A 25,480-nucleotide genomic window follows, 5' to 3' on the forward strand; every position below is an offset into this window, starting at 1 on the left:
AACTGTTTTACACTTTTAATAAGTATTTCTTGAAATAGAATTAATGTTGCAATGTAGAAATATACAACTAGTACAAGTGACCCAAGTGAATAATAGCTTAACATTGGACTGTCAGGCTGGACAGAACAATTAAGAATATAAATGACAATGGTGATGGTGAAAATACTACTAAGCAACAGGATACAAAGATAGCAGTGGTGCATGGAGTTCTGCAGAACTATGACTATCCAGCCTTAGTTCTAGCGTTAATCTTCTGTATATACTTTTTAATTCACAAATACTTTGAGCAAAGGGAAACTTGTGGGATAGTTCAGTAATACTCCATCAATGACAGTAAACTAAGAGCATTTATAGCATCTTCATGTCCTTTACTTTTACTCTCATTATATGACCCTGAAAAGTTTACAGTTGAACGCATTTGAAAAGAGCATAACCTGAAACTCATAATACTAAAGTATATAAGTGGAAGATGGCACTGTAAACGGGAACTAAGGTAACCAAAGTAGAAAATATGTTTTTAATTATGACTTTTTTTAGAACCAGGCTGTTGATGTGCCAGACAATTTGTTTGGAATGGTTTTATTCACAAATTTATTCTTTTATTAAAATAGAGTGGATGATAAAGTACATTTTCTCAAAGTGGTTGTGTCATGTTTGCATCATTTGTTTGCTAATACTGACAATTGTAATGCAAAAATAGGTTGTAGACTGCATACTAGGACAATGTGTTGTGTGTTAATATGTTCTCCAGCCTTGAGTTCAGGTTACAAAGGATTCTGAAATTCTAATGCTACTTTTATAATGCCCTTTGGCATCTTGGATACAGATTTGATTCCAGAATCTGTGTGAAACTCACTAATCCACATGGGCCCTGAAACTTCGTACAAACATATTTTTTTCTCTCTGGTACTGATGAACAATGAGGACACTATAGAAGCAGTTGGCTGTAGGACCCACCACCAAAAAGCTAAATTTCAGTGGTAAAATATTCTCTCTCAAAATCTACTGTACTGCTATTCAGACTCAAACATAATCATAGTCTGGGTGTGTCATTGCCCTTTGAGTAATTTTGTGCATTGTCAGAGGTCGGGAAGCAGTGTGAAAGAGTTTGAATCCTCATGGAAAAGGTTTTGCCTTCCCTTCACATTCCACCAACATGTGAAAAGCCAAAATAAGCTCCTCTCTTTCCAAAACGCGAAGTGACAAAACACTTCATAAAAGGTGTCACTTGATAACATAGTTGGTTTGGCATCAAATAATAAACGATTCTGGCTTTAACACAGACAGAATGAAGATGAATGTATTCTAACAGATAATGTCTAAGATTAACATTACCAATGTATGATTTGTGTTTTGTTATCATGGTTAAAATGTAATTATATTAAACTGCTATTTTCTTTTCCATAAATTAATGTAACATTAAATATCACCTACTTAAGATTCTCCCTAATTGGTGGTGGCAGCCAGTTCTAAGTTGAGACTCAGATTAAGTGACAGCACCACACACAACGAGTTTTTACTTCCTTTGCAAAACTTAATATCATTGGAACTTTTGTTTTCTTATGGTGACGTAAGGAGAGAACACCTTCCTGTCTCATTGCAATCTTTTCCACTTTGTCTGCAGTGCTTTCTGAAGTTCTCAATTCCTACTTCTTTGGGGTAATAGTTTGTATTAACATTTTTAAAGTCTCCATTTCAATGCAATGAAGATCAACTGTCAGTTTTATTTACATGAACTATGCATGGAATTCAATGTACAAAAAATTGGGGTTGTATTGGCGCTCTGCAAAAATGGCAGTGACAATAATCTTGCATTGTCACAGTATTAGAATTCTTTTAGTAGAGGACAAAATATTTTTGAAGTTGTCATCTGTTTGAGTTATTAATTTAAGCAGTAGCTGACTTATCTTTTGTTATCTGTACATAATCTTCATGAGCCTTCTGTTGGCTAAAATTCTTAACCCAATGATTTCATACAGGCCTACTTCAATTGGCTTCAGCCAAAGATATTGCAGGCCTTTCAATTTCAGTTCTTTTTATCTTTTCTTATTTTTAATTATAGGTTATTAAATGCAATAAAGCCCGGGGCTGTGAAGAAGATCAATCGTCTGCCAACTCCCATTGCAGGACTGGTGAGTTTCAGGTTCTGCTGATTTCTACCTGCAGCTTAAAAGTTCAGAAATTGCTTTACATTAAAATTTGTTGGTTCGTTAAAGCAAAGGATAGTTGCTGTTATTTAGAGAAATTTGACAGATACCTAATGGTAGCTCTGCCTAGTGTAACACCCGCTCAACAGACTGACATATGTCTAGGGGAAGAACTCCAGCCACTCTCCAACCCCACCTCCCGTATACGCAGGTGCTGCGAAAAACAAGTTAATGCAGGGACGCACACACAATATCAAACTCACACCAGATACGGTTATAGAATATACTTTAAAGATTTTACTAGAACTAAAATGTTACTAACAATACAGTATATATGAAGGAAAATAAAATAAAAGGCACCAAAACCTATCAGAGTTCAGTCAGTTCAGTGCTCATCGTTGGAGCTCAACCATCGAACCACTCAACCCCTCGTCGCTTTCCGCTGACCTCCACGTCCTTGCTCCTGGGACCACCCTGGTGGTTGACCGGGCAGTGCTGCACACGTCCACCTTCCTTGGCATCCTCTTCCCAACTCCCTGAAAAGACCGCAAAAACCCCCCAGCTCCCAGACCCACAAGACAAAATAACATTTCCCCATTGGTTAACAAATGAATACAATCCCAATATCAGCAAGTCTAAAGCTAAACAACTGCAAGAGAACGCACTTACCATAACAAAGAAGCATTCCTACTCTTAACAAAACAAAGAGGCCATTTTGATTAACATACACAGTACACTAGCAAACTGTAGGCAGGAGAATGACCAATGTGCATTAGTAGTATTGAATTTTGGAGGAGATTGTGATCTAAGGTTCTGTGCTGAACTAAGAGCCAAGGCCATGAGACTGACAGATGATACTTCACCATGACAATTCAACATGGACTAGCACCAGTCGCAGATCACAATGCACTCACAACACAGCAACCCTAAGCTTGAAGCACTAAAATGCCTCAACTAATAGGGCAGTGGTGGTGGAAGCAGGTCAGTGTATTAAGCAAAGTGAGTCCTACTGTGTATGAGGCATTGAATTTTACCACAGACTTTGTACGTTTACTGCAGACTAAACAAATTATACTGGTTGATTATTTATTTTAAAATATGTAGCAGTGTTTGGAAGTAGTGTGGACAGAAATGTCTGACGTGGCTCAGTATCATAATGCATAATTCCAAGATCGAGAATTCAAGGAACTACACCTGCTTCTGCTTAAGCTACTTTTATAGACAATAGTGAAGTAATCATCAGGTAAAGAAATATTGCGTGTGCTTAATTTATTAATGATCGAAATGGTTTTAAATTGTTTATGTAACGCAATGAAGAAAAAAAGCTTTTTTAACAGCCTATTTATTTTCAGATGTGATAAGTAGATAATGCAGCTTGAAGTCTGTTGCCAAGAGATACAAAGGGTACCTCAAAAACTCTGTAGTACATGGTGAGAAAACCTTAATGGAAAGTAGGAGGAGACCAGGCAATGGGAAAGAAGATGGAGATTAATATGCTGAAAGAGACTATGACCAGTTTCTGATGGAAAAGGCCAGGGTGGCTAAGTACCAGCGGGGAAGTGATGAGGCACGATCCACAGTGGGAAAAAGAGAGGGAGGCGCGTCTCCCATGGGAAAGGACACAGGGATGAGCTTTTTATCAGGTTGCACTTGGTTTGGTGGAAGCTGATGAGAGGCCAGACAATGGATGGAGTTGCTGTGCTGGGCACCATGTCCATTCAGGTGTGGAATTTCTGGAATTTCTCACAGCACCCTGATGCTGCTCCTAGCATAATCCATTTTCACTTATATGCTAATTATACATGCAAGGCAGGCTCTGGGTATAAATGAGCGAATGTGTCTGCCAGTCCTATGATTGGCTCTTTGATACAGTAACCAAGGACGCAGTGTAAAGCGAAGAAACCTTTGAAGACCTCCAAGCAATTTCATTAAAGCTACGTACTTTGAAAAAAGCCAAGTCTGAAGACGCATCCAGAAGGATCATACGCAAAAGATAATCTGAACCCTTTCCTCGTGATGCACCATCAATAACTCACTCTGAGACGTAAAGGTGAGATATCGGCTTTTATTGACTGAAAGAAGGAACAAGCAGTGAGTGACCACCGTACTACATCCTGGAGACTGAGAGGCCGGGCTCAGGCCTCAATCGCCTTTATACAGGGGTCTGTGGGAGGAGCCACAGGACCAGTCAGCAGGGGGCGTGTCCAGACAGGTATATGTAGTTCACCACATTCACCACCCCCCCTTACTTTTAAAAAGAGTCCCCATGTGGCGAAGTTTCTTACAGGTTAAGTCTATCAGGTGGTCGAATCTGTCGCTGCGATCTACGTAGCACCGGCTGCGATTGCACAGGAGCCGGTGGTGGTGATTGCACAGGAGCCGGTGGTGGTGATTGCACAGGAGCCGGTGGTGGTGATTACACAGGAGCCGGTGGTGGTGATTGCACAGGTGCCGGTGGTGGTGATTGCACAGATGCCGGTGGTGGTGATTGCACAGGAGCCGGTGGTGGTGATTGCACAGGAGCCGGTGGTGGTGATTGCACAGATGCCGGTGGTGGTGATTGCACAGGAGCCGGTGGTGGTGATTACACAGGAGCCGGTGGTGGTGATTACACAGGAGCCGGTGGTGGTGATTGCACAGGTGCCGGTGGTGGTGATTGCACAGATGCCGGTGGTGGTGATTGCACAGGTGCCGGTGGTGGTGATTACACAGGTGCCGGTGGTGGTGATTGCACAGGTGCCGGTGGTGGTGATTGCACAGGTGCCGGTGGTGGTGATTGCACAGGTGCCGGTGGTGGTGATTGCACAGGAGCCGGTGGTGGTGATTGCACAGGTGCCGGTGGTGGTGATTACACAGGAGCCGGTGGTGGTGATTGCACAGGTGCCGGTGGTGGTGATTGCACAGATGCCGGTGGTGGTGATTGCACAGGTGCCGGTGGTGGTGATTGCACAGGAGCCGGTGGTGGTGATTGCACAGGAGCCGGTGGTGGTGATTGCACAGATGCCAGTGGTGGTGATTGCACAGGTGCCGGTAGTGGTGATTGCACAGATGCCGGTGGTGGTGATTGCACAGGTGCCGGTGGTGGTGATTGCACAGGTGCCGGTGGTGGTGATTGCACAGGTACCGGTGGTGGTGATTGCACAGATGCCGGTGGTGGTGATTGCACAGGTACCGGTGGTGGTGATTGCACAGATGCCGGTGGTGGTGATTGCACAGATGCCGGTGGTGGTGATTGCACAGATGCCGGTGGTGGTGATTGCACAGGTACCGGTGGTGGTGATTGCACAGATGCCGGTGGTGGTGATTGCACAGGTGCCGGTGGTGGTGATTGCACAGGAGCCGGTGGTGGTGATTGCACAGGAGCCGGTGGTGGTGATTGCACAGGTGCCGGTGGTGGTGATTGCACAGGTGCCGGTGGTGGTGATTACACAGGTGCCGGTGGTGGTGATTGCACAGGAGCCGGTGGTGGTGATTGCACAGGTGCCGGTGGTGGTGATTACACAGGTGCCGGTGGTGGTGATTACACAGGTGCCGGTGGTGGTGATTGCACAGGTGCCGGTGGTGGTGATTACACAGGTGCCGGTGGTGGTGATTGCACAGGAGCCGGTGGTGGTGATTGCACAGGAGCCGGTGGTGGTGATTGCACAGGTGCCGGTGGTGGTGATTACACAGATGCCGGTGGTGGTGATTACACAGGTGCCGGTGGTGGTGATTGCACAGGTGCCGGTGGTGGTGATTGCACAGGTGCCGGTGGTGGTGATTGCACAGGTGCCGGTGGTGGTGATTGCACAGGAGCCGGTGGTGGTGATTACACAGGTGCCGGTGGTGGTGATTACACAGGTGCCGGTGGTGGTGATTGCACAGGAGCCGGTGGTGGTGATTGCACAGGTGCCGGTGGTGGTGATTGCACAGGTGCCGGTGGTGGTGATTGCACAGGTGCCGGTGGTGGTGATTACACAGGTACCGGTGGTGGTGATTGCACAGATGCCGGTGGTGGTGATTGCACAGATACCGGTGGTGGTGATTACACACGTGCCGGTGGCGGTGATTGCACAGGTGCCGGTGGTGGTGATTGCACAGGTGCCGGTGGTGGTGATTACACAGGAGCCGGTGGTGGTGATTGCACAGATGCCGGTGGTGGTGATTGCACAGATACCGGTGGTGGTGATTACACACGTGCCGGTGGCGGTGATTGCACAGGTGCCGGTGGTGGTGATTGCACAGGTGCCGGTGGTGGTGATTGCACAGATGCCGGTGGTGGTGATTGCACAGGTGCCGGTGGTGGTGATTGCACAGGTGCCGGTGGTGCTTGCACCGGAGACGGAGGTTGTGCTGGTTCCGGCCTAACTGGAGGTGTCAGCCCACTAGGTGTCAGTGATCCCTCGCGTGTGCGAGGCGCCTGGTATATACACGTACGAAACGCCCAGTATATGAGTGTCGTGAGGAGTCTGTGTAGGGCCTGGTGTGCGCGGTGTCACCTCGGGTACATAGTTACCGGGGAGTGTTCGGGGTAGTGGTCTGCTGCTCCTGCGGGCGCCAGGTCGCGGACGGAGACCGTGTCCTCCCGCCCATCAGGTAAGACCACGTAGGCATACTGGGGGTTCACATGTAGAAGGTGAACTCTCTTGACCAGCGGGGAGTATTTATTACTCCGCACATGTTTCCAGAGCAGCACTGGCCCTGGGGACGTCAGCCAAACTGGTAGGGTGGTCCCAGTGACAGACTTCCTGGGAAAAGAGAATAGGCGCTCGTGAGGGGTGGCATTGGTGGACGTACATAACAGGGAGTGGATAGAGTGGAGTGCTTCAGGGAGGACCTCCTGCAATCGAGAGACCAGCAACCCTCTTGACTTAAGGGCTAAAAGTGTGGCCTTCCACACTGCGGCATTCTCCCGCTCCACCTGTCCATTACCCCGGGGATTATAACTCGTGGTCCGACTAGTAGCAATGCCCCTAGCCAGCAAGTACTGGCGCAGCTCGTCACTCATAAAGGAGGACCCTCTATCACTGTGGATATAGCAGGGATTTCCGAACAGAGTGAAGAGCTGGCGCAGGGCTTTTATGATGGACGTGGTAGTGGTGTCGGGGCAGGGAATGGCAAAGGGGAACCACAAGTACTCGTCGATAATATTGAGAAAATAGTCATTGCGGTCGGTGGAGGGAAGGGGGCTCTTAAAGTCAACACTCAGTCACTCAAAAGGGCGGGTGGCCTTGACAAGTTGCGCCATTTCAGGACGGTAGAAGTGCGGTTTGCACTCAGCGCAGATTTGGCAGTCCCTGGTCATCGTCCTGATGTCCTCCAGGGAGTACGGCAGGTTCTGGGCTTTCACGAAATGGTAAAATCGGGTGACCCCCGGATGGCAAAGTTGTGCATGAAGGGTGTACAGCTGGTCGAGCTGTGTGTAGCACATGTTCCCAGGGATAGGGCATCAGGGGGCTCATTGAGTCTGCCAGGCCGGTACAGGATATCATAGTTGTAGGTGGAGAGTTCTATTCTCCACCGCAAAATCTTATCATTTTTGATTTTGCCCCGCTGTTGGTTGCTGAACATGAACGCAACCGAGCGCTGGTCGGTCAGACAGGTGAACCTTTTGCCAGCAAGATAGTGCCTCCAGTGCCTAACAGCCTCCACTATGGCCTGGGCTTCTTTCTCCACCGCTGAGTGCTGAAGTTCAGAGCCTTGAAGGGTACGTGAAAAGAATGCTACTGGCCTGCCTGCCTGATTGAGGGTAGCAGCCAGTGTGAAATCGGAGGCGTCGCACTCCACTTGGAAGGGAGCGGTCTCGTCCACCGCATGCATTGTAGCTTTGGCAATGCCCCCTTTAATGCAGCTGAAGGCCACGCAGGCCTCAGCAGAGAGGGGAAAAATGGTAGACTTGACCAGGGGGCGGGCCTTGTCTGCGTAATGGGGGACCCATTGGGTGTAATAGGAAAAAAAACCCAGGCACCGTCTGAGGGCTTTGAGAGTGGTGGGAAGAGGGAGTTCTAACAGGGGCCGCGTACGGTCGGGATCAGGGCCAATGACCCCGTTTTCCACGACATACCCAAGGATAGCGAGTCGGGTGGTTCCGAACACACACTTGTCCCTGTTATAAGTAAGGTTCAGAGCTGCGGCCACTTAGAAAAGTCGTTGGAGGTTGGCGTCGTGATCTGACCAGTCGCGACCACAGATGGTGATGTTATCCAGATAGGGAAATGTGGCCTGCAGTTGGTACTGGTCCACCAACTGGTCCATTTCCCTCTGGAAGACAGAGACACCATTCGTGACACTGAAGGGGACTGGCAGGAAGTGATAGAGCCTGCTGCCCGCCTCGAAGGCGGTGTAGGGGCGGTCCTCTGGGCGGATGGGGAGCTGGTGATAAGCGGATTTCAGATCTATTGTCGAGTACACCTTGTACTGAGCTATCTGGTTGACCATATCCGCGATGCGGGGTAGGGGGTACATGTCAAGCTGCGTGAACCTATTGATGGTTTGACTATAGTCCACGACCATCCTATCTTTCTGCCCAGTCCAAATAACAACCACCTGGGACCGCCAAGGGCTTGTGCTTGGCTCAATGATCCCCTCCCCGAGCAGCCGCTGCACCTCTGACTTAATGAAGGCCCTGTCCCCTGCGCTGTACCTCCTGCTTTTAGTTGCCACAGGCTTACAGTCGGGGGTCAGGTTGGCGAACAGCGGTGGGGGAGGGATCTTGAGGGTGGAGAGGCTGCAAGTGGTGTCGGTAGCGCAGCTGTCGGCATGGTGCTGGGTGGGATGTGTGGGTCTGTGTGTGTGTGTGTGTGTGTGTGTGTGTGTGTGTGTGGTCAGTAGCGGGGTATATGATGAAGTCCCACAGAACTGAGGATTCCTGACAGTGAGTGGTGGGAGGGGCCCGTCATATGCCATAGTCACACTTTCGAGGTGGCTCTGGAAGTCCAGCCCCAATAGCACAGGCGCGCACAGTTGAGGCATGACCAGTAGCGCAAAGTTCCGATATTCTGTGCCCTGCACCACCAATGTCGCTACACAACCCACCCGGATGTCTGTGGAATGCGACCCAGAAGCCAAGGTGACCCTCTGGCTTACCGGCCGTGTCACGAGTCCGCAGCGTTGCACCGTGTCTGGGTCAATAAAACTCTCAGTGCTGCCCATGTCAAATGGGCAGCTAGTCTTGTGCCCCTGCACCAGGATGTCCATCATTGACCTTGCAAGCTGGTGTGGGGCGCTTTGGTCGAGGGTTACGGTGGCCAGAGTTGAACTGCCGTTTTGGTGCCCGGTAAGCACTCGTGGGTTGCAGGCGGGACGAGGCGGCTCCGACAAAGATGGCTGCCCACATCAGGGCATGCAAGATGGCGGCCCCCACGTCTCACACGCAGCACTGCTCAACCCCGCTCGTGGTTCAGACTTACAGACCTTGGCGAAATGGCCCTTCTTCCTGCAACTGGAGCAGGTAGCTTCTCAGGCCAGGCAGTGTTTTCGGGGGTGCTTTTCGAGTCCGCAGAAATAACACAGTTCGGGCTTTCGCCTGGCCGCAGTCGTGGTCAGGTTCGGGGAGTTCGTGGAATCACGACTGGCTGTGGCATTGGCGAATTCGCTCGCGGAAACCGGCGGCGTCTGAGGTGTCCACGGAACTGGCGGGGAATCGTGCGGCTGGACAGCATCAGCGTTGTGCAGAGCAGCCTCCAGTGTGTCGGCCGTCTCGATCGCTGAGCATAAGGTAAGATCGGCATCTTCCAGCAGCCGCTGGTGCATGTACACTTACCGAATTCCTGTCACGTAGGCGTCTCGTACCAGCAGCTCCGCATGCTGTTCCGCCGTGAGCGTTTTGCAGTCAAGAGTTCGGACGAGCGTCTGTAGAGCTCGGAGAAACTGGGCGCTCGACTCTGCAGGCCGCTGTTGGCGCGTAGCTAAACGATGTCTTGCGTAGACGGTGTTCACTGGCCGCAAGTACTGTCTTTTGAGGGTGTCCAGTGCCTCATCGTAGGTCGGCAGGTCTCTGATAAATGAATAAACTTGTGGGGTGACCCTCGAGAGGAGAATTCTGTGCATAACAGTGGGTTCAGTTGCACTAACCTCCGCCAAGTATGATTGGAAGCATGCAAGCCAGAGTTCAAAGGCAAGAGCTGCCTCAGGGTCTTGGGGGTCCAAATCCAATCTTTCCGGACGTAAAACGGTTTCCATGTTTTAAAACTTCCAGTCAATAAAATTGATGCACCATCAATAACTCACTCTGAGACGTAAGGCGAGGTATCGGCTTTTATTGACTGGAAGAAGGAACAAGCAGTGGTTGATCACCATACTACGTCCTGGAGACTGAGAGGCCGGCCTCAGGCCTCAATTGCCCTTATACAGGGGTCTGTGGGAGGAGCCACAGGAGCAGTCAGCAGGGGGCGTGTCCAGACAGGTATATGTAGTTCACCACACTTTAGTTGTTGTGATGCTCTTTCCAATATTTCTATATTTGAATGACAGTATTTCAAAGAGTACTTTATTAGCTGTAATTTGTGATTTAATTCTATAAATGAAAGTATTTCTGTTTTGTCATTCAAGGAACAGGCATGGCAAAAAAAGTAGCGTTTTCCTCTACGGGATCAGGTGGTAGAGGTTCCCAACTAATTCCCCGCTCCACGGCTGCTGTACTGTACTGCCTGATCTGGACCAATACTGTGGAGCTACAGTGAGCTGCCGTGGAGAAACCTGAATTCTCTTTTGACTTTATTACCATCTCATATTTATGACATCTACTCTGGATTATCCTCAAAATGGAAACATTTTGATTTGCGGAGGGCTATTTCAAGGGCAAATAGACAATTTCAAATGAGGTTGGAGGTGACATTGTATGCATGGCAACTCTGGCAGGGTCTGCAAGACATTACTTCTGACAAAGCGAAACCCAATAGCATGAGTGGCAGCGATGCTTCACTACCAGATGAACTCAAGGCCATCTATGCACGCTTTGAAAGGGAGAACACAACTACAGCTGTGAAGATCCCTGCTGCACCTGATGATCCTGTGATCTCTGTCTCAGAGGCTGATGTTAGACTGACTTTAAAGAGAGTGAATTATCGCAAGGCAGAAGATCCCGATGGACTACCTGGTAAGGCTCTGAAAACCTGTGCCAACCAACTGGTTGGAGTATTCAAGGATATTTTGAACCTCTCACTGCTACGGGCAAAAGTTCCCACTTGCTTCAAAATGCAACAATTATACCAGCGCCTAAGAAGAATAATGTGGGTTGCCTTAACAACTATCACTGGGTAGCACTCATATCTACAGTGACGAAGTGTTTTGAGAGGTTGGTCATGACTAGATTGAACTTCTGCCTCAGCAAGGACCTGGACCCATTGCAATTTTCCTATCGCCACAATAGGTCAATGGCAGACGCAATCTCAATGGCTTTTCACATGGCTTTAGACCACCTGGACAACACAAACACCTACGTCAGGATGCTGTTCATCGACTATAACTCAGCATTTAATACCATCATTCCCACAATCCTGATTGAGAAGTTACGGGGCCTGGGCCTCTGTACCTCCTTCTGCATATGGATCTTCGAATTCCTAACCGGAAGACCACAATCTGTGTGGATTGGTAATAACATATCCTCCTCGCTGACAATCAACACTGGAACATCTCAGGGGTGTGTGCTTAGCCCACTGCTCTACTCTCTCTACACACATGACTGTGTGGCTAGGCACAGCTCAAATATCATCTATAAATTTGCTGACAATACAACTATTGTTGGTAGAATCTCAGGGGGTGACGAGAGAGAGTACAAGAGTGAGGTATGCCAACTAGTGGAGTGGTGTCACAGCAACAACCTGACACTCAACGTCAGTAAGACAAAAAAGCTGATTGTGGACTTCAGGAAGGGTAAGATAAAGGAACACATACCAATCCTCATAGAGGGATCAGAAGTGGAGAGAGTGAGCAGCTTCAAGTTCCTGGGTGTCAAGATCTCTGAGGATCTAACCTGGTCCCAACATATCGATGTAGTTTTAAAGAAGGCCAAGACAGTGGCTATACTTTATTAGGAGTTTGAAGGGATTTGACATGTTAACTAATACCCCCAATAACTTCTATAGTTGGACTGTGGAGAGCATTCTGATAGGCTGCATCACTGGCTGGTATGGAGGAGCTACTGCACAGGACCAAAAGAAGCTGCAGAAGGTTGTAAATCTAGTCAGCTCCATCTTGGGTACTAGCCTACAAAGTACCTAGGACATCTTTAAAGAGCGGTGTTTCAGAAAGGCAGTGTCCATTATTAAGGACCTCCAGCACCCAGGGCATGCCCTTTTCTCACTGTTACCATCAGGTAGGAGATACAGAAGCCTGAAGGCACACACTCAACGATTCAGGAACAGCTTCTTCCCCTTCGCCACCTGTTTCCTAAATGGACATTGAATCTTTGGACACTACCTCACTTTTTTTAAATATACGGTATTTCTGTTTTTGCACGTTTTAAAAATCTATTCAATCTATGTAATTGATTATTTATTTATTATTTTCATTTTATTTATTATTATTATTGTTCTTTTCTCTGCTAGATTATGTATTGCATTGAACTGCTGCTGCTACGTTAACAAATTTCACAACACATGCCGGTGATAATAAACCTGATTCTGATTGTGATTCTGATTTCCCAGATTCCCCATAGAAGTATCCCACATTTTCCAATCAATAACTGTTCCATATTGAATTTTGGTTGTCAATTACACACTGCTGGCTGTTTAGCAATTTGCCTTGAATCTGCAGGGGTGTACATAGCAGTTTCAGCTTGATATCAGCTGGTTAATTTGTGCAGTGGAACAAAGGGGCTGGGTCCTGAAGTAAGTTTAACCAGATCTTCAAATGTCATGCATCCCAGTTTGGCTGGAGACAGCAAGATTTTCATTATCATTCCATGTCTTAATACTTGTCGACTAAGGGCAGCACACTGGTGCTGCAGATAATCCCATCAGCAGTACACATTTCATCCCAACCACTAAAGTTGTCCATGTGTTGTTTATGTATTCCCCCATGACCATACAGTGTTTATTTGTGTGTTCTGGCTTCCTCCCATATCCCAAGGATGGTTTCAAAGTTAATTTGTGAGTATAGATGTAGGTGGGGAATGGGGACTATTGGTGGACATACAGTATGTGAGAGAATTGGTCATAGAGAAATAAGTGACGGAATGGGATTGCTCTGGGAATTGGCATAGACTCAATGAGGCGAATGATCTCCTTCTGTGTTGTATGGAAATATGTAAATAATGGACTTCCTGTTCCTTTTAAAAATGTTTGAAAAAACTTCCTCCATCCAGCGTCCTCTCTGACATTCTACCATCAGGCTCCGATGCATAAAAACAAGAACAGTCAGGATAGGAAACAGCTTCTTCCCTCAGGCCATTGGGCTTCTGAGCTCCCTGCCACATCGCATTTGAAGTGTCACTGGATAATTTATACTGTACCCTACAATATTTAATATACGCACTCTGTTTATATTTGCATAATTTGTAGATTTAAATTTTACTTTCCTAAGTTACTGTGTGTGTTATGTGTATTACTGTGCTTTACACCCTGGTGTGGAGAAACATCTCATTTGGCAGTATACGACAATAAACTTTACTTTCTGCAAATATCATTGAACAATAAAGTTCAATTTCTGTCAAAATGTTCAAAAGAAACTAAATTGCTAATTCTGATCAGCTTGTCTATGTCATAATAAGGCTGATCTAAGTAGAAAAGACTGTATTAATAAAGTTCAGTTCAGGTCCAGTGGAAGATCTTAAATTCTCACCAAAACTAAAAAACATGACAAACCACTTGTTCATGTTCTTTCAATGGCAGCACTCAACGTATTCAAACAACAAGTAAGAACACTTGTGGCTTGGCACATAAAGTGTGAAGTTCAGTATACAGACATTTTTAAAATTTTGTTCCACTCATAAATTGGCAGCTGCCAATGGTGATACATCTGTCCTTCTTAAATAATGAAAATGATGGAAAACTTAATAGCTGAGCCACGTATGTGGAGAGAGAAACCAAATCAATGATCTGTCATCAAAAGTATCCACTCTGAAGGGGTGGGCCTCCTTGGTGAATGCTGACTGATTTCATATTTATGTCGGTTGGTAGTAAAAATTATCCTGTAAAATCCTGACCTTATTTGGGCTTGCCATTTATTCATGGGCCTGTAAGTCCTTCATTTCGCTTTATTTAAATTGAAGTATAACTTAGAGAAAGAAGATCATTTGAAACTTCTGACCTGCAACATAGTCTTCCACCGACAAATCAACACTGACCCTGCAGAGGCCTTTACGGGTGTATCTTGATTTTTGCAAGAAATAGGCCTCTCTGGATATCTTGTCTCCCCCTTTGATGCTGTAAACATGGTCCTGATTTTGTAACTGGGTATTATGTGGCTGCTGCTTTATTTCAAGTACATTTAAGGACTTTGAATCAGAAAGATGCAATGGGGTCAGGAACAAGCAGGACATATTCCAGCTCTTTGATCCCAAAGATGGAAACTCAGCCTGGGCTATATGTTAATAAACAAGATAAAGTAGCATTAGCAAAACCGATGCTGCCAAATACTGAAGGCAGTGACTTTCATAGCATTTTAGATGCACCTGACTGATCTCATGAATCACTGGTGCATAGTTCGCTACTGGTGCATAGTGTTAATAAATGGAATTAGTATAGATGGGCACATGGTAGCTTTTCCTGATAGTTTCTGGGTTTTGTCTTCAGCTGTGTCCTGATGGAAGTGGTGAATGCAACATAAACATGAGGAGTCTCGAGTTGATTCATACCTCACTCAGCTTTAATCCAAAACAGACCAAACATATGATATTGTTTTAACAGAGCTCTCTTTGGAGAAGGAAGAAGATAAGTGCCAAGTTGAAATGGTTTAAAATCCCCTGTCAGTTGTCACAGTGTAGTACCCTGTGTGTATATCAATATCATAAAAAAGTTGCATAGCTACTAAGCAATCGCTTTTATTTTAGACATTGTAGACATTTTTCTCTTCAAAACAAAACTATTAAAACTAGATGTAAAAGCTGTTATGCCATAATTCCCAAAAAAAAGTCCTCTGGAGGTATCACACATTTATTAAAAGCAGGAGTAGGCCATGTGACCTTGGCAGCCTACTTTGTCATTCGGAGCAATAATGGCTGATCAACTTTCCCAGTAGCATATTTCCTCTCCCTCTCCCCCCTCCCCTTCTCTCTTTCTTCCCCCCTCCAATGTATGGAAAAAGCAACTTTTCCTCATCTCAGTCTTAGATCTCCTGCTCTGTAATCTGAGTCTGTGACTTCTCCCTAGCCAGAGGAAACAGTCTACAACATCCAATCTGTCCAGCTTTGCCAGAATTTCGTAGGTTTCAATTAGATCTCCTCTTATTCTTAAAAACTCTGGAGAATACAAACCCACTCGACCCAACCTCTCCTTGTATGGTAGTTGCACCATCCCAGGGATTAGTCTGGTGAACTCCCTTTATGGCAAGAATACCAGTGGTAGATTGGTCATTCAAGTTGAGTAAGATGCTCTCCTAAGGAGTTGTCTTTTGGTGTGTCCTCAGAGGCTGAGCTGAGATCCACATATTCTGGTGTAGTGTGAACACCAGTATGTGGTGGCTGTGTTTAGTGGTGGGTCTTTTGGTTGTTAATTCTCTCCTTTTGCAGCTGCAGCTTGTTCTCTGTGACATTGTGGAGGTCGCTGTCACGTAGCGCAGCTCCCTCTTGAACAGGTTTCCTCCAGGTGCATCTAATGAGTGTGGTGACTTCCCAGTTTCAAGAAGTAATATTGAGTTTCTTTAGGCTGATCTTGATCTTATCTTTGAGGCATTTTCTTTGCCCATCAGGGGCTCTCTGTCCCCCTTTCAACTGGGAGTAAAGGATCTGTTTGGGGAGACGTGAGTTAGGCACCCAAATGATACGATCTATCCTTCAGGTTGATGTTGCTTTATCATGGTGGAAATGCTGTTTGAGTTGGCCTGTTCCAGTATGCTGCATCTGTCCTTCCAGATGATTCTCAAAAACTTATGTAAGGCTCTTTGGAGGTATTGTTCCAGGGCATTCAGGAGTCTACTATAGGTGGTCCATGATTCAGCTCCATGCAGTAGTGTGGACAGGACGAATGCTGTACACACCAAAAGTTTCATTTGGGTATGTAGTTCATGGTCAAGACTCTTTTCCTCAATATTGCATAGGCTTCACTAGTACTCTCAGGCAGTGGTTGATCTTTGAGTCAATGTCTGATGGCAAATATCTTTTCTCAAAGAGACTAAACCTACACACCCCTCTCCCAGCGTGGCATTGCCAAGGTCTGGCTGTAGGACTTCCTTGATTTTGCATTGATATTATCAGGAAATGAAGAACAACGTAATATTTGCCTTCTGTACTGCTTGCTGTACCCACACATTTGCTTTCAGTGATTAATGTACAAGAACAATTAAGTCTCTCTGTACACCAATACTTCCCAATCTCAAACAATTTAAACAACACTCTGTATTTTTAGTTTATTTTCTATCCAAGTGAATAACTTTACATTTATTTAGTTTATATTGCATTTTGACAAGTTTTTAAAGTCACCTTGAAACCTTTTTGTATCTTTCTCACAATTCACAATCTCACATTTTAGAGTTTGAAATAATATATTCTCTTCCCTCATTATAATTATTGATATGTGTTACGGATTTGCTGAAGGCCAAGAAGTGACCCCTGTGATAACCCACTGGTTATCTCCCGTGTCGCTGGAAAAGACTCATCAATTCTGACTCTCTGCTCCCTGGCTTTCAGTTAATGTTCAATTTGTGCAAATGCATTACTTTTCAATACCATCTGGTTTAACTTGAGCCACTTGAAAGGTTAGTGTGTTTTAACAAGAATACTCTAAAAATCCATTTATAGCATATCCACAGATTTTCCCTTATCAGTTTTCATCCTCAAAACATTCCATTTTGTTAAATACTTCCAGGAGTCCACGCTGACTTCGTCTGATCCCTTTGATACTTTTCATATGTCCCACTATCTTATCCCTTCATAATTATTTTCAGCATTTCCCTTTTCTTGGATTTTCTGATAACTATTTCTTAACCAGCATGTCTGAAATAGGTTATTATTTTGCAGCCCCAGTGATATTTCTGGCACCTTGCCACAATGGTAACTGCACTTCAAAAGTACTTTGTCAGCCATAAATCACCGTGATGATGCCTCATAGAATGGCATGAGTATACAGTGACTTTATCCATAGATGATCTGTAATATTGAGATCTTACATATTTTCATAAAGACAGAATCAAACATCTCCCAGACCCAATATTGCTAAATAGCCCTTGAGCTTAATCGAGCCAGCTACCATCCAGGTAGTACACAACATCACTACAATGTGTGGCTGAGGTTAGAGCAGAAATGGGAGGGGCAACTCTAAGTTCAAATTTGCCTGTACAAACTGAACAAAAATGTTACCCAATCTATGTTAGGTTCTTCATTGCAGAGGAGATCATATTGTGAACAATATTTGCAAGACACTATACTGGAAGACATTAACCTGAACTCCTGCTTCATATGGGAGGACTGCTGAGATTTGACACTAAATTTAACTATTTCAGATAACCACTTTTTCTTTCTCTCCATAGATATGCCTGTCCTTTCTGTTTCAAGTAGCTCCGTTCGTTTTCCTCTTGTATCTCTCTCTTTGGAATAATCATTACCTAACAAGTTTGGTCTATAGCTTATCACAGATATTCACTCTGTTCTCTCTGTCCCTCCCACTCTCTGTAATTTAAACAAAACTTTTTGGGTTCTGATAGAAAAAACATTGAATTCACTCTATTTCTTAAGCTGCAGAGAGTTTCCAGAATTTTCAGTTTTGAAGTGAAAGCAGAAACTCGCCTTTACTTCTTAAATATTTATATATATATTCCTTAAATCTATAGTTTCCTCTGTGAAGTAGAACAGTAAGTGAATGCTTGGTCAGAGGGATGAGTTTTAGGTATCGGCAATGAAGAAAGAGAGCAGAAGTGAGGAGGTGTTACAACTATCGGACACATTCGGTATGAGTGCTTGATAGCACATTGTCATTATGAAATTTTATAAATGCATTAAAATTGTTCTTTATTCTTTTATACCATTAAACCAGTGAAGCTTTTAGATGAACGTTTTGTTCTCAGCACACCCACTTAGTGGTTTTACTTTGTATTTTAAGGCTGAGGAAGTGGGATCATTAACTGAACAATGTGGTGGCAATTTGTGTCATTCAATCAATTACAGTCAGTGGTGGGTGTCCAGACAAAAATGTCCAAGCAGACTATAATAGTAGGAAGTTTTGTTGACCGACCTTCAGAGTTTAAACTGAACACACTGTTTAAATAAATACCACAAGATCTTGAGAAAAGAAAGGATCTTGCTGACTTACGCAACCAAGGCAGTTTTACTGTTATTATTTTCTCAGGCAATGGCAGACACAGGAACCATTAAAGCCAATGAAAGTTCCAAAACGTTGCATTTTACATGATCTCAGAGTGACAATAACAGTCAAATCTACTGTGAATTAATCAGACTTGCTATGTTTGGAAACACCACCTGTCATCTCTTCCTTAACTTTTTTCTTTCTTTGCCTCTGATCCTGTTCTTTAGAACTCCAGTTAGTAGGACCTTTCAAGCCTTGGTCCACACAATGAGTTTGTCGTCTTCAAGCTGTTGTTACCATGGCTTGTTCTTGCCCTACGCTTTGGTTGTCATTTCTAATCTGCTGTCGCAGCCTCTACTGTTGCCTTTCTTTTCTTCACTCCAATCCACTGAGGGTTGAGCTTCTAGCAGTACATGTAGCAGAGGAAGGTGGAGATCTGTAGCTCCAAGCCCACCGTAGCCTGCACAATCAATATATACATGTTAAAAAACACATCTAGAGTTCACTGTCCACTGCACCCAAAGGCTTTTCTTAAAAATTGTAGTTACTGTTGTAGTGCAGAAATATAACTGCCACTTTGTACATAGCAAGGTATCAAAAATAGCAATGGCCAGAAAGGCTGTATTTGATGGTTTTTTTTTTAACTGAGGATGTGAGCCATAGCTCTGGCTTTTCTTTGAAGTTGTGCCACTACATTGATGAATAGGCAGAATATTGATTTAATATCTCACATAAAATACACCACTTTTATTACACTAACATTCAATTACACTGTGGTGTCAGTCTAATTTATGTAATCAATTCTCCAGAATGGAACTGGAATATAAAAGCCTTCTGACTCTGAGGCAAGGTTGTCATTAACTGAAGTATACCCTGAAAAGAATATATCCCACTTTGCAGATAATTTTCTCATGTTGTACTGTCCTTAAAATTTTAACCATTTCCTTCTCGATGCACTCTACCCTCAGAAAGCATGTAAATTATATGTACATTTCCAATGAAGCGACCGTTGAGCTGTCTATTGGCAGCACTCTTTGATTTGCCATGCCAAAACAGTCTAAGTCTTCAGCAAATAATATACATTTTGTTTTGTAGCCAAACACTACAGTAACCACAGACCCTAGCACAGTTCTGCTACTACGGCTCTTACGGAACTTTGTATTTTGCATCTCTGTTTTTGTCGATCAATGCACCACAGACACTGCAGTCATTTACTGAAAAGCATTATGGCCTCGAGCTCTTCTCATTCTATCACTACATTCAATGGACTGTGACGCATCTGTTCCTCCTCCAGCCATTGGAACCTGATTGTAACTATTAGGACAACTCATGGTGTATTTTAATTTCAAGGACAGCTCATGCAACTGCTATGTGCCAGGGAAAGATGTTTTTGCATATTTTAATTTTCTGATACATTTTTTTTGCTAATTACGGCTGGACATTTAGAGCTCCATCTAAATAATGGGAGAATTTAAACAAGCTGATCATATTTTGAAAAGATGGAAAGGGATTACATGTTAAAGCAAGAGTGATCTGAGAGAAGCTTTGTTCCTCACATATTACTTTCCTCTCTAAAGTTAAAGGAAATATTTTCTCTTTCTGGAATTGTTTGGCTTTGAAATGCATGTTGAATTTTATTCATTGTTATTTGTGACTTAAACTATGATTGAAGAAGTATTTATAGGCCCTTTGAAGAGGCCATGGGCCATTTCTATAATTCTCCAGTGGATGAGGACATTGGAACCCTCCATGCTCCACGTTCCCCTTTCTGAATCTGGCCACTGGAATTCCAAGCTTCCTTCAGCAGATGGTCCGCTGGATGTACCAAAAAATGTTGCAGGACCCTACGAAAAATATGCTAATTTTGATGACCACTCGGAATACAACAAACCTGGCATGGTGAATTCCGAAGGCTCTCATCTGGGATTTATGGTCTGCACATATCTTGGCCAGATTCTCTACTTAGGTCAGTAATATTTGTTGCGCCATTTTCAATTTGGTTTCTGAAGCTAATATAATGCATTTGTCCCAGATAACCAGAAACTTCATTATTCTGACTTCTTCCTGTCTGAATCTTTGCTTCTTAGACATTATTTCTATTTGCTTGTCTTGCCAGATTGAACCCATGATAGATTTTCCACATAGCTCAGTCACAACAGCCTAATACCAAGAAAGTAGATTGCACAGCAATATGTTAATATGGATCACACAAACAAATGTTTGTTGGAAATCAGGAATTGGCCATTGTTTATGATTTTCCTTCCCAGCCAACAGTACAGGTGATTGCTCAGGTATGAGCAGGAGTGTTCATTGATGGCAGTGCCCACCTAGAACTCTTATCTGTCATTTTCATTTGCACATCTATTTGCTGAGCCATTCCTGAGAGACTCTTATAAAAATCTCCAGCATGACTTAAGAGGAACTTTCCTGAGCAGGACCACATTTGTGTGCACCTCAGTCAGGTTCTTTTTAAGGAGAGCACTTTCTTTATTTCTTCTTCAAGCTCTACATCCACCCTTCATCTTCCTTTACCCCTAAGCTTACTCTTTATGCAACACTATCCCATTTACTGATCTACCAATTTGACCAACTGGTAAGTAGAGATTAATTTTCTACCAACCCATGATTCAGTCCTACTGATTGCCAATTCCAACTCACAATTCTGCTTCACATCCTCCAAACCCACGTTGTAACTCATCCCCTCCTTGCAGTTGTAACCTTCATCCTCCAGCCCAAGCTCATCCTTTATGCCTCACATGCCCCGGCTTCAAAAGATAAGCTTTATTTGTCATATGCACTTTGAAACATACAGTGGGTGTGTCATCTGAGTCAACGACAGCACAGTCTGAGGATATACTGAGGGCACTCCACAAGCGCCACCATGCTTCCAGCACCAGCACAGCATGCCCACAGCTGTAATGAGAGAGCTATGGATATCCAGAGTACACTCAGGCTCAACAAGACAACACAAAATTCAAAGACAAAGTCACAAAGCGTAGCACTAGAAAAGGAACTCCTGCAACTAAGTGCTCAGCACGAGGCCTTTAAGTATGGACTTTCCATGAAGTCCTAGTTTCTGATTCTGCCTTTGTCTGAAGCAGGAGTCACTGGCAAGAGTTTAAGGGGAACATGAGGAGATTGGAGAGGATGTGGAACAAGCTACTAGCAGAAGTGGTAGATGCAGGTTCAATTTCAACATTTAAGAGATACTTGGTTAGATGGTTAGCTATGGTCCGGATACAGGTCGATGGGACTAGGTAGGTTGAGCATGAACTAGATGGGCCAAAGGGTCTGTTGCTGTGTTGTACTGTTCTATGACTCTATGAGTAAGGATATAAATGGAATATCAGTAGTGGGATCCCATACATTGTTGTACAAGAGGAGAACAGACAGATGATTCTTGATTCATCTTAAACATATCGTCATAGTCTGCAAGCTCAATTTCTAATGACATTGCCCACCAAATGCATCAACGTTCCAATCCTCATATGAATTGGCTACATGTTATTCACCAATTAACATTTACCCTTATATTTAATTTCATAAAGTTAAGAATGACAGGTGCTAGAAATCTGTAAAGGATACACAAAATGCCAGAAGTAAGATGTGCTCCACTTTTCCGCCACTTCCTGTAAGTGGCTTCTGCTAAGTGGATTAGTGGTAGAACCTGGGATGAGTGAATGGGAATAAAATGGGATTAGTGCAAATGGGTGCTTAATGGTCAGCACTGACTTGGTGAGACAAAAATCCTGTTTCGAACCACCTACTCTTGACATTTAATGCCATTATTATTATTCAGTCCCTTACCATCGATACTTGTGTACAATGTACTGTGTATGTTATTCAAAATGGCTTCTTTGTATGATAAGTGATTTCTCTCACAGTTGTTTAGCTTTAGACTTGCTGATATCAGGATTGTATTCATTTGTTAACCAATGGGGGGGATGTTATTTTGTCTTGTGGCTGGGAGCTGGGGGGTTTTCGCAGTCTTTTCAAGGAGTCGGGAAAAAGACGCCAAGGAAGGTGGACGTGTGCTGCACTGTTCGGTCGACCACCAGGGTGGTCCCAGGTGCGAGGACGTGGAGGTCAGAGGAAAGTGACGAGGGGTCAAACGGTTCGATGGTTGAGCTCCAACGATGTGCACTAAACTGACTGAACTTTGATAAGTTGGCGCCTTTTACTTTATTTTCTTTTCCTTCATATATACTGCATTGCATAGTACTCTTTTAGTTTTTGTAAAATCTTTGAAGTGTATTCCATAACGAAATCCGGTGTGAGTTTGATATTGTGTGTGTGCGCGCAGCATAAACTTGATTCTCTCAGCACCTGCATGTACGGGAGGTGGGGTTGGTGAGTGGCTGGGTCTCCTTTTCCCCTAGACTTACACTAGCCTGTTGGGTAAGTGTTACATTTGCGGATCATCATGGAGGGTCTACATTCTGTGTAATACTATATAAAGTGGAAGAAAATGCAGTTGACCCTAATAGTTAGTTCCTTTTTTTTCTTTTTATATCTTTTTATTAATTTTAAACAAACATAAGAGAAACATAGATACAGAGAGTTTGAGAATACATAATTAATAGGTTAAAGTATAAATACAAATAGATGATAATCCATATATAATAACCTCCCAAACTCATAGTGATTATGAAAAAAGGAGTAAATAAAAAAAAACCCTCCAAAAAAAACCTAACCAAGATGGGCCATTGCGTTATGTCAAATATACACAGCAGCGTCAATAACTCCGCACCTCCATCCAAATAATTAACGATAATAAAAGTAAGGTTTAGGAAAAGTCAGTTTAGCTCATATGAAAATGTTGAATAAATGGTCTGCAAGTTTCTTCAAATTTAATTGAAGGGTAAGAAACAACCCTTCTAATTTTTTTCTAAACTCAAATAAGAAATAGTTTGAGAAAACCACTGAAATATGGTTGGAGGACTAATTTCTTTCCAATTCAATAGGATAGATCTTCTAGCCACTAACGTAACAAATGCAATCATCTGCTAGGCTGAAGGGGATAAACAACTATTATCCACCATTGGTAAACCAAAAATTGCAGTAATAGGATGTGGTTTCAACTTAATATTCAGAACTTTTGAAATAATACCGAAAATATCTTTCCAATAATTTTGCAAGCAGGGGCAAGACCAAAACATGTGGGTCAATGAAGCAACTTCAGAATGACATCTGTCACAGGTTGGTTTAACATAAGAATAAAATCGAGCAAGTTTATCCTTAGACATATGAGCCCTGTGTACAACCTTAAATTGTAGTAAGGCATGTTTAGCACAAATAGAAGAAGAATTGACTAATTGTAAAATTTTCTCCCACTGCTCAGTGGGTATAAGACAATGAAGTTCTTTTTCCCATTCCTTCTTAATTTTTCCTGATACTTCTGGCTGTCTTTTCATGATCATATTATAAATGATGGCTACTAAACCCTTCTGGCAAGGATCAGAGCTAAAAAAATTTCCGTAATGTCCATTGGACGTAATTTCAGAAAAAACTGTAACATGTTATTCAAGAAATTTCTAACTTGCAAGTATCTAAAAAAATGAGTTTTAGGCAAATTATATTTATTAGATAGCTGTTCAAAGGACATAAAACTATTGTCTAAAAAAAGATCACGAATACATGTTATACCTTTTGTTTTCCATAATACAAAGTAAAAAGAGGGCCGAAAAAAAAAGTTAGATATAATAGGGCTTGATAAGATAAACTTATTCAAGCCAAAGAATTTACAAAATTGAAACCATATTCGTAATGTATGTTTAACTATAGGATTGGTTATTTGTTTATTCAATTTAGGTAGAGCAAAAGGAAGTGAAGATCCTAAAATAGAAAACAATGTAGTCTTGTACAGATTTATATTCCAAATTTACCCATTGTGGGCAAGATACTATAATCGATTCTTGTGTCCAAAATATTAAATATTAACTGCCCAATAGTAAAATTTCAGGTTTGGCAAAGCCAAACCACCCTCCTTCTTAGGCTTCTGTAAATCTTTTTTACTTAATCTAGGATTTTTATTCTGCCACACATATGAGGATATTTTGGAGTCAATAATATCAAAAAAAGATTTAGGAATAAAAATTGGTAATGCTTGGAATAAATATAAAAATTTGGGTAATACTATCATCTTAATAGCATTAATTCGACCAACCAATGGCAAAGATAATGGGGACCACCTGGTAACAAGTTGCTTGATTTGGTCAATTAAAGGTAAAAAATTAACTTTAAATAAATCCTTATGTTTCTTGGTAATTTTAATACCCAAATAAATAAAATGATCTGTAACAAGTTTAAATGGTAAATGTTTATAAATTGGAACTTGCATATTTAATGGAAAAATTCGCTCTTATTAGAATTCAGTTTGTAACCAGAAAAGCTACTAAACTAAGTAAGCAAGGATGAAATAGCAGGAATAGATCTCTCAAGGTCAGATATGTATAATAACAAATCATCAGCATATAATGATAACTTATAAATCCCTTCCCCATGAGTAATACCAAAAATATTAGATGATTCACGAATGGCAATGGCTAAAGGTTCCAAAACAATGTCAAATAATAAAGGACTTAAAGGACAGCCTTGCCTCGTACCACGGGATAACTGAAAAAAAGGAGATCTCTGATTATTGGTAAGAACCGAAGCCAAAGGTTTATAATATATTAATTTAATCCATGATATAAATTTTAAACTAAACTTAAAATTCTGCAACTTATTAAATAAATACGGCCATTCAACTCTACCGAATGCTTTTTCAGCATCTAAGGAAATAACACATTCTGGTATTTTAGATGAAGGAGTATAAATTATATTAATTGATTTTCTGATGTTAAAAGATGAATAACGGTTTTTAATAAGTCCGGTCTGATCTTCAGAAATAACTTTAGGTAATATATTTTCTAATCTAGTGGACAAAATTTTGGTAAAAATCTTAGAATTCGTATT

At 43.1% G+C, this 25,480-nt stretch overlaps 1 protein-coding gene across 9 annotated transcripts in view; it reads left to right on the plus strand.

Moving 5' to 3' along the window:
- LOC132404711 (LIM and calponin homology domains-containing protein 1-like) overlaps positions 1-25,480 on the plus strand; it is a 365,397-nt gene that overhangs the window by 176,665 nt on the left and 163,252 nt on the right. For all 9 annotated transcript variants that reach the window (XM_059989090.1, XM_059989092.1, XM_059989096.1 and 6 more), the window contains exon 3: positions 2,063-2,132. In XM_059989090.1, coding sequence (XP_059845073.1) covers positions 2,063-2,132 — 70 coding nt within the window. The remainder of the gene's footprint in view (positions 1-2,062; positions 2,133-25,480) is intronic.

Source organism: Hypanus sabinus, chromosome 14, assembly GCF_030144855.1.
Source record: "Hypanus sabinus isolate sHypSab1 chromosome 14, sHypSab1.hap1, whole genome shotgun sequence".
In the NCBI taxonomy this organism is placed as follows: Eukaryota; Metazoa; Chordata; class Chondrichthyes; order Myliobatiformes; family Dasyatidae; genus Hypanus; species Hypanus sabinus.